The following is a 12,786-nucleotide window of genomic DNA, read 5'->3' as shown; positions in this document are numbered from 1 at the left end:
TGGAAGGAAAGTTCTATGCCAAAAGGAATGGGTGAGTATTTTGAAAGGAATGTCTGAAGTAAGCAAAGATCCTGAAATAAACAGAAAAGCAGCCTGATCTGCAAAGAAGGGTGCCTCCTGGATATCAGGAGTGTGGGGCTGTGAGACAGTTAGCAAACTTTAAGTTGAATTAGATCATCTATTTATATGGTATACCTCTTTAATCTTATGCTAGTAAAGTTGTCAGAACACTCAAACTCTAAAGTGAACCTGGAGCTAGTTGTCAATCTTGATAGCTGTAAGAATTTGAAGCTGTAAGGTTGAGAATTACCTATGCAAGTTTTCTCATAAACTAAAGTTACCACATATAATAAAGTCAATCACAGTTCTCATCTATATATTGTGTTTCTTATTATCAGAGTTTGTCTCATAATAAAGGTGTTTTATTTTTGTTTTAGGAAGATCAAATGGAAATGGAAGTGCACACCTCACTTCAGATTCTGATGGAACTTTTATTTCTTACAGGTTGGTAATTTTTTACAATTCTTTTCTAATTTTAATACATTTGAATATAATAAGCAGCATGACTTATTTAAAGCAAAAGAACAGGTCCATGTAGTTTAAGAGTATTTCACATCCTAAATTGCAACTGTCAGTAGGCTAAAGGACGTGAAGGGTTTGATTAAGGAATTATGTGAATAGTTTTCTGGATTTTTTTTTTTTTGAGAAAACTGTTTAGAATGTTTAATTAATGAAAGTTCAGGATGTTTGTAAGCCTAAATATTTTTATTTGTTTTCTCAGAAGTATTCAATAAAGTAGAAAAATCTCACCTCGGCTCATAGCAGCTAAGGTATGGGATCAGCAAGGGATCTCTTTGCTGGTTGCCTCCAAAGTAACAGCAGCTATGGAACAATATTTGTTCATTATTTCAGGTCAGAAACCAAAGCCAGGATTTGTTAAATCTGAGGTTTTCTGACAGGAAAATAATGTCTCAGTTCTGCTGAATTAAGGAGACATGATGCTGAGTAACTCTTTTGAACTTGAGTATTGCTTGAGTACATACCAGAGGGTATCTTGCACTTGAAAGCACAGAAAGGTATTCAGCAGATAATGCAGTTTTATCTTCCAGCCAGAAACATGCTGTCGCTACAACAAATGCTAAATCTTTGTCCTTGTGACTGGGAAATTAATAGTAACATTTTTGCTAACCAGAATGACTGCATCTGATTTTGATGCTTAAGTAAAACAAGCTTACCACATTATTGTTTGGGATTCATTTAGTGAACATTGATGGATGGCATCTTTCTCATTTGTTATTTGTAGTCTGCTGGAGTCTGTACTTCAAAGAGGTGTAGGCAGGCAGGCAGGAGGAACCTGCCTGTTTGGCTTGTCTTGGTTGCAGCCAGCTGGGTGGGAAATGTGCAGCATCTTCCAGACAGTGAGCTGTGCTGGACACGAGGAGTCTTCAGGTGTGAGTTGGCAGGGAGGGACACAGCACCTTGAGAACTTGTTGGAGGCTGAGAGATTGCTGAGGAGGAGTGAATGACCTGGTTTTGAGAACACTGAAAACAAAGACTTTTCCTAAAGACCTAGAGGGTTTGTTGTGATTCAAACACCCAGGGGAAGCTTCATAGACTGAGAGCAAGGTTGGAAAGAAAGGGTATACCAGCAGGGACATGGTGGGACAGGGGAGGTTTGGTCTGCAAATCCTTCCAGTTTTCTGTATCCTAGAAAGTCTGTTCTAATGAAACTTACTTTGTGGTGATACAAAACCCTTCAAGGGTAGCTAGCATGTTCACTTGGGGAAGGGTACCTTAGCAGATCCATTTCAGGGGTCTGCCTGACTCAATTTTTTGTCATGTTTGTGTTCTCTAATGCATGCAACATACTATCTAACTTTCAAAAAGGGCTAAAAAAAAACACCCAGAGTAATCTTCGTGTTTTGTAGGTGAGCCACATGTAGATACAGAGACCTTGAAGCAGTCTGTGCAAAATAGGCAAGATAGAATTTAGCAAGATCAGCAAGAGAGGAGTTGAGAGCTCTCTGCTGCTAATTCCAGGACACTTATTCCTGAAAGTTGTTAATTCAAGAGCCCCAGCTGTTACACCTGCCAAAGTGTGACACTTGAAGAATAAGAAGCCAGCTTCAGCTAGGCTCTGGTTCCATGAGAGTGTAAGCTGTGGGGCTGGTGTCTGACCCTTTTTTCCTACCCCTTCTTCACTCCTGCAGGAGTACTCATCTCTCTGAGCTAGTTCAGGGACCTAATCTAGTCCAACCTATTCATTCTATGTAGAGAGAGCTTTCTGATGGCTTGGTTCACAGTGTCTGCCTGCAAAAGTTCAGATGGTTATTGGTGCCAGTGCAAGGAAAGTAGCTAGCATGGACAGCTAGAAGTAAGTGGAGGACAGGACATGGTGCTGTTTACTTCACAGGGTGTTAGGGGTTGGAAGGGACCTCCAGAAATCATCAAGTCCAACCCTGTTGCCAGAGCAGGACCATAGAATCTAGCACAGGTCACACAGGAATGCATCCAGATAGGTCTGGAAAGTCTCCAGAGGAGACTCCACAACCTCTCTGGGGAGCCTGTTCCAGTGCTCTGTGACCCTCACAGTGAAGAAGTTCCTCCTCATGTTGAGGTGGAACCTCCTGGGCTGGAGTTTCTATCCATTGTCCCTTGTCCTATCCCAGGGTGCAACTGAGCAGAGCCTGTCCCCTCCCTCTTGACCCCCAGCCCTCAGATATTGGTAAGCATGCATTAAATCCCCTCTCAGTCTTCTCTTCTCCAGACTAAACAGCCCCAGGGCTCTCAGCCTCTCCTCGCAGGGCAGTGCTCCAGTCCCTTCATCATCCTAGTAGCCCTCCCTTTGACTCTTTCCAGTAGATCCCTGTCTCTCTTGAACTAGGGAGCCCAAAACTGGATGCAATATTCCAGGTGAGGTCTCACCAGGGCACAGTAGAGGGGGAGGAGAACCTCCCAAAACTGGATTTAAATCAGTCGAAACCATAGAGAATCCTCAGCCATCTCTAATGCTTCAGAAATAGGTGAAGGTTAAAGCTGATCTTTGTATATCCATATTTTTGAGTCCAAAGTGCATATAAAAAGTGCAATGTTGGCTATGACCTCTCCTGAATAATAATTGTATGCTGTCAGAGAGGACTACAGCCCTATCTGACAAAACTGAAGTAAATTAATATTTTTAAAGCAGTTCCATATACCATACCACTGCCAGAGTATTGTTGTTTAAATAATTAGAGGCAAGATGATAAAGCAAGATATCACAGTATACATATATATGTATGTGAGTATATCATATGGGTGTGTGTATATATATGAAAGAAACCTCTGACTTCTAACAGTTGTCAAGCTAGCACCATTATTAAGTAATATTACAGTGTTTAAGGTGTGAAATTAATATATTCTGTTCAGTGACAAGCAACTCCCATCATATAATGAGCCTAGTTGTACATTTACTGGTTAGGTTGAATATTGCATGACAGTTAGCATTCTAGGCTGGATGTTAGGTGAAAATGAGCAGGTAATACCTTTCAAAAGACAAAAAGTGAACCTTAAAGTGCCTTGAAAGGTAATGAATGATGTTAAGTGGTTGTTATTTCTTTAAGGACTCATTAGAGGTTTGGTCTTAGGATATTTTCAGTGAATATTGTTTCAATGTGTTAGTAATTTGATAAAACTGGTGATAGCCTTGTTTATTCAGTGGGTTTCAATGTATTTAAAAAAAGTCTGGGTGGTGACTTTTTGCCCTGAAAGAGACAAAGGCATATTTGGATCATGGTAAATGTCATGCTTGTGGAAGGCTGCTATATACAAAATCCTAGTGGAAGTTTTACTAAAACAAAAAGTGCTTCATGTGTTATCAGTAGCAGTCTCTTTACAATTTCTCTAGGAGAAGAGGCAACTCCAAATGTTTATAAATTTTTTTTAATATGTTTTGCTGCTAAAATGCTCCTAAGAGCATATTGTTTTCACTACAGTAATGGGAGGGGTAGTTACTTGATTCCAGCACTTGGTTTTGAAAGACAATTTTACACTATCCAGTACAAGACTCTGAGTGTGGATGTGTTTATTAATAAAGGATGTCAGATCATTATCCTTTGATATATTTATGATGCTGTAGAACTCTTTGTCTAGTTTTATTTTTAATATGATGGTGTCACCCTAGAGTTTGTGATTCTTGCTTATGTTGATCATGGCATGGATTTAATGCTGCTTATGTTCAGATAGTTAACATTTCCTTTTAGGTCATAAAGTTTGGAAGTGAAAAGCATAAGTAACTGACATATATCTCTAAATATTCTGTGAGTTTGTGAATGTGATCTGTCAGCTCATAGAGCATTTTCTGTCTGGTCTTCAGGCTCTCATGGGAGTATTCTTTGTGGGCTTGGGAAGAAGCTTTGCCAAGAAGAAATTATGAAAATTATTTTGTAGGACCCTGTCACCAAAATTAGAAGTTCACTATTAGAGAAATTTGAACAAAGATGTAGACATAAAATAACTTCCATCTTTAAAACAAAAGGAGCTTGAGGAAGACATTTAAATTCTGCTATATTGTATTATTATATTGCTATGGTTTTAAAAGCCTTTTCTGGATGTGCAAATCAGTCAAGCTTCACCAAAAGGAAAAGAAAAATAGGTGTGGGTCTTCAGTTTCAGTATCTGCAATGCAGTGCCACTGGAAAGTAGAAATACTGTCTTTCTCCTGCCTTCCCAAGGGCAGCTGACCTTCTCCTCGCCAAAGAGGTGAACCCCTTGCCAGCACATATGACTACAGACTATTACATTAATCTGTTTAGCCTCAGTACCAGCTGCTTGCATGTTTTTAATTATCTTATTAGATGGTATAACAGTGACCTATGAAATAAAATGAAGGTGAGTATTTTTTAACTTTATTTTACAGGCTATTTTTCTAAATATATTTTAATGACCTAATTATGACTTTTAGGGAGAGCCATTGATGCAGACATTCAATTTGGCTGATAGAATCTAACATCTCAAGGACACTTCTTTTCTTCCAAGGTGGATTCATACATTAATACTGCTTCTAATAAATATATAACCTAAGAAAAAGCTCGCTTTTCATACTTGTATTGTTAACTTCCTTTGTGATTCAGAGATTCATGACTATTATGCTGGGTAATTTCTTAATACATCTCTGCACTTGTATGTAAGTTTAATTTCTACCCCTCAAATCAAGGTAAAGTTCTTTCTTGTGTGGCTTAAACCCTATGACAAGTGATGGTTGCTCTAAGCTGTGGGTTGTGTAGACAATATATATTCCTTCTTCAACTGATATTTCAAATAGACAGATCTAGTGTAAGAAAGACTTTGGTATTTCATTTTCTTCCCCTGACTTCTTACAGATTCTGCTTACCAGATGTTTTCTTTCTTACTGCAAAAAGGCAATGTGGTCCTGCTGGCTAAGGCATGTTTCTTGTGTGCCAGCCAGCAACCACAGGACTGATACAGAGCATACAGAAGCAAGACTGCAAGGGGTGCAAGCTGTTCCTCCGTGTTCTACCCCCTTTGAAAAGCAGGCAGTGAAACTATTTTGATTCCTCTTTGACCGATGGCTTTTCTTGGCAGCTGAGCTAGAAATGGCTACACAGCCTCTGTTCTTAGGTGTTAAACATAGTGTGAGTTCTGATTCTGTGACTCTGTGAAGATGTAGACAACTTCCACTGTCTTGCCTTAGTCTACTAAGAAGGAGCCCCTTTTCATCTACATAATGCTATTTATCTCATTCATACACAGGTGATATTTCTTTACTGTTTCACTTTTAAGCCATGCTTGTGTGATTTTCACCTGTTTTCCCTAACTTTGTCCACTATGTGTCCACACAGAATCAAGAGCTATAAAGAACAAGCTTGCTTCTGTTGGATTTTTCAAATACCTTTGAGAACAGAGAGTGAAGCAGTGAAATGCACTGCACCTCCACTCTGTAAGGAGAATTCAGTGCTTGCATCCTTTCTGTCTTTCCACAAGGAAGCAGTAGAAATGGCATCCATGTTTGTCCTACATAGAGCTGCTTGTGGGACCCCATTCTGGTTGATGCCATTTATGTGCAAAGAGGCCTTTTCAGTAGAAGTTAATTTTACCTGAGAGCCTATAAACTCTGTCCTTGAATTTTGTGATTCTTCTGAAAGATTACATTGTGAATGTGCTTGTAATCTTTCTCTGAACATGGTAGTCTGTGCCAGTATTCTCATTTTGTCCATGGTTTTGAAGATATTAGCAATTCCATCTTGTAGAGCTCATATTTTTAGCCAAAGACTCATTACACTGATGACATTTTTCATCTTAACACCTTTTTTCTCCACATCCAAGAAGATCACTGTCTTACGTGCTGAGAGCTTAGAAGATTTCTGGTTTTCCATGAGTTCCTTCAAAATTACTTTCTTTTTCTGCTCAAAGACCATTATATAATTTCCAGCTCCATCTTGTCAAACTTCTTTTATTGACTTCTTCCTTCCACAGATGATGTACTCTGCATTCCTTGTCTGGTGTCCTAAGGAATTTGTAAGGCATGTCATAAGACAAGGAAGACGAAGTTGCCATTAAGGACCTGAAAGCCTATGTGCAGTACACTTTTGCTGAGATCCAAACATTTTGTCTTGGGTTTAAGGAGTGAGACAGAACTCTTTAACCCTTCTCAAATGAGTTAAAGAAAACACTCCACACTGGACCACTGGATTGGATAGAGTGGGAAGTTTAAATGGAAATGCTATTCATGACTACATACTACAGTGCAAAGCATATCAAATACAAAAAGCTTCATAATCCACCACGGACACACTTACCAAAGAATCCGCTTAGGCCAAAGCTTCATATAGAATCACAGAATTACTGAGGCTGGAAAAGACCTCTGAGATCATCAAGTCCAGCCTATGACCTAACACCACCACATCAGCTAAACCATGCCACCAAGTGCCACATCCAAGCTTTTCTTAAACACCTCCAGTGATGGTGACTCCACCACCTCCCTGGGCAGTCCACCCCAGTGCCTAATCAGCCTTTCTGTCAGGAGGTGCTTCCTAATATCCAACCTAAATGTCCCTGGCACAGCTTCAGGCCATGCCCTCTTGTCCTGTCACAAGTTGCCTGGGAGAAGAGCCTGACCCCCACCTGACTACAACTCCCTTTTAGGTAGTTGTAGAGAGTGATAAGGTCCCCTCTAAGTCTCCTCTTCTCCAGGCTCTGTGTCGCTCCTTAAACCCAAGACAAAATGTTTGGATCTCAGCAAAAGTGTACTGCACATAGGGTTTCAGGTCCTTAATGACAACTACTTCTTCCTTGTCTTATGACATGCCTTACAAATTCCTTAGACACCAGACAACCTCCCTCCAAATCAGGCCAAAACCCAGGTCTCAAATGCCCCCCCCCACCATGCTTCTCTACTCACCCTTCTCCCCTACAAGTCTGTTCGTATAATAAGGCTGTTCATATAATCAGACCTTTGGTTAGCTGTGGATATGAAAAAGCAAAAGGGTAAAATGAGCAGAGGGGAATCCTAATCAGGAGAATGAGAAAGTAAGTGTTCTGCATGTACCTGCTAAAATTCCAAAGGTGCTGGGAGGATTTAAACTAGGAAGTTTTGACTTTGCAACTGGTAAATTGGTTACAATATGAAAATAAAAGTAATTGAACATAGTATCTACGTTTTGTTACACCATTCTGTAAATTTGTGCAGAAAGTAATGGGTAGAGGAGAGCGAGCTGATGAAATAGAGAGTTTGAAATGTCTCTTACAGGAATTCTTCTACTGTTTCAGGCTTGGAAGTTAATTGCTTTCCCAGGGCCAAACCTGGTCCTTTGGCTGAGCACCACCACGGCAAAGTGCACAGTTTGGAATATCATAGAATCATAGAGTGGTAGGGGCTGGAAGGGATCTCTGGAGATCATCTAGTCCAACCACCACCCTGCTAACACAGGTACACCTAGATCAGGTAGCAAAGGAATGCATCCAGGCAGGTTTTGAAATTCTCCAGAGAAGGAGACTCCACAGTCTCTCTGGGCAGCCTGCTGCAGTACTACATCACCCTCATGTTTAAGTGAAATTTCCTATGTTCTACTATGTACCCACTGCCCCTTGTCCTATCACTGGGCACCACTGAAAAAAGCCTGGCCCCATCCTCTTGACTTCTGCTCTTTAGGTATTTATACACATTGATAAGATCCCCTCTCATTCTCCTCCAGGCTAAAGAGCCCCAGGTCTTTCAGCCTTTCAATGGAGAAAGGTATTTTGTGGTTCCGCACCAGATCCAATGCTAGGAGACATGCTGGCATCCTGCTGCCAGAGCAGCCTTGTTTCCGTTCCCTGACCACACACAGAGCAGTAACTTCAAAAGCATTGCTAGCTAATAGCCTTAAGTTTTTGCTAGGATGCTTACTTCAGAAGGTGATTTTTACCTTTCTCCACACAAACCTTTTTAACTGTGTGTCAGGCAAAAGACCTGAACTGCTTAGAGAAATCTGCCCTTTGAATGTTGAGCCTCCCAGCAGCTCAGCCGTGCGTATTCACACTTACATGGCTCTTAACTCTGCCTCATATCCTGAGGCAGGAGTTGAGGAAACAGGAAAATACATATATTTTCCAAGCAGTTTGATAAGCCTTCACATTAAGGCTGTCAAGTGAATTTTCAGGGTAGCAAATAAAAGTCTGTGCGTTTCAGAAGCGGTTTGGTTCAGAATCTTACTGCTTATTACTCAATACTACCTTTCCATTATTTTTCCCCCATTTTTTACAGAATCAACTCTGGTTTTATTACCTTCTTGGCTGTTGCCTCCCTTTTTTTCTCAACTGTTGATTTTGTAGCATAATAAATAATACAACCTATGCATGTTTCTTGGATTTACATGAATATGTTTGAAAAGAACTCTCGCCTCTATTTAAACATAGGTAGTACATTCATTTATTGGTGTTCCTATCAATGAAGACCTTATATTGCAAAACACACAACACAGCAGTTTGAGATTTTTTTTTTCTTCTTCGTGCTGGGCTGTTCTGTAGACTGTTGCTTCATGGAGTACCTCAGGGGAGCCAGGTTTGGGTTTCAACATTTGAAAAAGTGCGTTCTGAAGATGAACAGAAATGGTAGAAAAAGCGAAATGTATTTTTCGGAGTGCAGTCATACCACTTTTGAAAAATTATTTTGCCAATGCTGGCAGCACTGCTCAACAGTTTTCTTAGGATTTCTATCAGACTGTCCATATCCAGAAGGATCTTGACAGACTGGAGGGCTGGGCCAAAGCCAACCTCGTTAAGTTCAACGAGACCAAGTGCAAGGTCTCGCATCTCAGTCGGCGCAATCCCAAGCACTGGTGCAGGCTGGGCAGGGTCTGGCTTGAGAGCAGCCCTGAAGAAAAGGACTTGGGGTTGCTGGTGGATGAGAAGCTCAACATGAGCCAGCAGCTTGCACTTGCAGCCCAGAAAGCCAACCAGATCCTGGGCTGCATCAAGAGAATGGTAGCCAGCAGGTCAAGGGAGGATATTCTCCCTCTCTACTCCACTCTGGTGAGACCCCACCTGGAGCACTGTATCCAGTTCTGGAGCCTCTATTACAAGAAGGACCTGGATGGTGCAGAGAAGGGCCACAAGGATGATCAGAGGGCTGGAGCTCCTCTGCTATGGAGACAGACTGAGAGAGTTGGGGCTGTTCAGTCTAGAGAAGAGAAGGCTCCCAGGAGACCTTATTGTGACCTTCAAGTATCTGAAGGGGGCTACAAGAAAGCTGGGGAGGGACTTTTTAGGGTGTCAGAGACTGACAGAACTAGGGGGAATGGAGCAAAACTGGAAGTGGGTAGATTCTGATTGGATGTTAGGAAGAAGTTCTTCACCATGAGTTTTATCTTCTTCCACAGACTTTTCTCTTGTCTGAACATCATAGTACAAAAATGCTTCTTCCACTAGCTTTAAACTTGGGTTCTGCATTCGTACAGATCAGCATCTTTATCCTGTAAATCAATAAATGCAGAAGTTAACTAGCAGTGATTGCTATCTGTGCTATACCACTCTTCCTCAATTGTATTTCTTCCTCTTCTGAACATAGTGTTTGTTTTGTAATGAGCTCAGGTGGGCATTGCATTCTTCTGCATGGCTCTGCTCGATGCATTGATTTTGCCATTATGCTGTAGATCAAAATTTAGCAGCAGAGCCAGAGGCTGATGTTCCTCCACTTGCTATCAGTGAGAGAAAGTCTTTGTTACATCTCCCCAGCACTACTACAGCTCAGTAAATCCAAAATTCCAAAATTATTTTTCAGGTGTCTGTCACGGTAAGCTGAGCAGTTGTGCCACAGCATCTTGTTACTTTATTTGTGTCACTTTTTCTGAAAGAGTGTATAGTTACTTGCTTCTCAAGAGCTGGGCAATAGGGCATTCCAGTGTCTTTTATGAGGGTGCTAAACTTTAGGGATTTTAAATACCTTTTCAAAAGTGGTATCTAAGTGCATGTAAAATTTTACTTAGACTTTCTGAGATAAAGTCCTGCTTATTGTTCTTCCTTCCTTACAGTGTGTCCACAGAGAGAGAAATCTCTCATCCAGACCTTTGTATTTTTCTCTCTGAAGATCTGATGTTTGTGATTATCTTAACAAGCATCAGAGCCACAAAACATGTGTTGAAAAGAAAGAGGATAATGAATAAGCTTGTAATATGATTTGCTAGGAGATCAACCTCGTTTCTTATGTGCAAGAAGATAGGCCTATTAGAACAGACCCCAGTATAAAGTTCAGACTCAAGCTCTTGTAGTTAGGACATAAATGGGTGTTTTAAAAGATGGAAAGGAACAGATGAGAGACAAGAGCAAACCTGGCAGAACAAATCTGCCACCTTCATCGCTTCCATTGGTTTGCTTGCTTTTTCATTCATATCTATTGAGCACTTTTCCCACTGCACCTGTCCCTAACTCATACCAATATCTGTTCACCTGGGACAGTTACTGCATAGATACAATATGTGAAATTCAGTTTCTTCAAGAAACATTGATCCATTGCAGGTCTTATGAAGACTTCACAGTATGTTTGATAGTTCATTAGACAAGGTACTCAAATAAGAAAATGAAATGAAAAATATGTGCAAAGCATCCAGAAAATGTTGACGCTCACCTTTGTTTAAATGTACAGTCCAAAGGTAGCATTAACACTTGATTATGCACTTGCTTCTCTAGAGGGATTCAAAATAATTGCATGTGCTCATTCATAGTTTAAGTGGTTCCAATTGGCTGTTGAAGTCTTTCACTTCAGTGAAGCAAATGGAATGCAGTAGACTCGAGTTCCGTTCCTCGTTGCTCATTCCGCCTTGACCGATGAGTTTTCTGCAAGCCTGGGTTAACAGGGCTGATAGCCCTACTCTGGAAACCAATATCTATCTCATTTAAAAAGCTGTCTTTTGAGAACTGATTGCTTGTTGATGTTACACCGTTACTGAAATAGTCTCTAGAATTTTAAGGCTTAATTCGTTAGCTTTTAGTGGAAATATTTGAGAAATGAATTAGTGAATGCAGTTCAGAAAAGATTCTAGATATCATTCAGCTCTACTAAAAATGAAGCAGATACCAGCTTCCAAGTAATTTTTTTTCTTTTTTTTTTCCAGTTGCTTTTAACTTTTCTTTCTAGTGATCTGAGCAGCCATGGGGAGATACAGGGGAGATATGATCTTGCCAGTTTTCTTTTGGCTGTTTTAAATATGATTTTGTTCAAAATGTGTTTGGAATTGCATTGTAAATTAGAGGGGAGGGGGGGGGAAAGACAAAGCGTAGTATCTGTACTAACACTCCATAGCAATCACTCCCAGCAGCTGATGAGAAAATAACACAATTTCATTCCTCCCTGTTCTTTGTGTTTGCTGTTACACTCATTGAAACCTTTTGCTAACTCAACTGACATATGGCATTTTCAGGGATACTGTGGGAATGTCATCCACTTGCAGAACAATGTGAATAGCTTCAGAGTCTGACCAGTCGTGATGTGCAAGGGGAACGTGTCACTCTTGAAGCATCACTACCTTAGGGAGGCAGCTTGGCAGTAGTTACAAGTGGCCAATGATGCTACAAAATTTACAATGGCACATGAATATTATGCATGATAGAAACAGGAGGGTTGTTTAGCTAGGTATAATATGCTGTGGTTACAGAAGTAAAAGTGACTGTGAACAAAAAGCTCAGATTTTTCTCAAGCTGTGTCTGCTATATACCATACGTTGTACTTCAAGGAGACAGAATCCTGGTAAACAATCAAACAATCATAGGGTGCTTGATGCAGAAAGGGAAGGCACATGGGAGACAGGGAGGAAGGGAGGGCAGAAGGGAAGAGGGGAGGATGAAATCTGCCCCACACCATTGGAGTTACGCATTGCTATTTTGGTTCACTTGGGAATACTGCAGAAGCTAAAGCACCCCTTACTGCTCAGGCTGCTTTAGTTGTCTTTGTTTATATCCAGAGTACCTTCATTTTTCAAAGTAATTAAGAATCAAGGCCCAGAAGTAAATACCCAATTTATTTAGGAAACGATTCTACCTCGAAGGTGATGCATTCACAAACACAAAATGTAAAGAAATGTGTCCCCATGTTGAGGTGTTCTAGCTTGTACCTGTTGTTCCTTGTTCTATCACTAGGCACCACCAATAAGAGACTATCACCTTCATCTTGACACCCACCCCTCAGATCTTTGTAGCCATTGATAAGATTCCCCTCTCAGCCTTCTCTTCCAAGCAGCCCCATGTCTCTCAATCTTTCTTCATAGGGGAGATGTTCAAGTCCCAGTATCATCCTCGTAGCTCTCCACTGGAGTC

The 12,786-nt window shown here is 40.7% G+C and overlaps 1 protein-coding gene across 2 annotated transcripts in view; it reads left to right on the top strand.

Annotated features, from left to right (window-relative positions):
• TBC1D5 (TBC1 domain family member 5) overlaps positions 1-12,786 on the top strand; it is a 206,160-nt gene that overhangs the window by 32,031 nt on the left and 161,343 nt on the right. The window contains exon 2 of one of the 2 annotated variants that reach the window (XM_054384865.1): positions 438-504. In XM_054384865.1, the coding sequence (XP_054240840.1) occupies positions 438-504 (67 nt within the window). The remainder of the gene's footprint in view (positions 1-437; positions 505-12,786) is intronic. The other variant, XM_054384866.1, reaches the window with a different exon arrangement.

Source organism: Indicator indicator, chromosome 11 (genome assembly GCF_027791375.1).
Source record: "Indicator indicator isolate 239-I01 chromosome 11, UM_Iind_1.1, whole genome shotgun sequence".
Classification (NCBI taxonomy): Eukaryota; Metazoa; Chordata; class Aves; order Piciformes; family Indicatoridae; genus Indicator; species Indicator indicator.
This window is presented reverse-complemented; position numbering and strand designations above follow the sequence as displayed.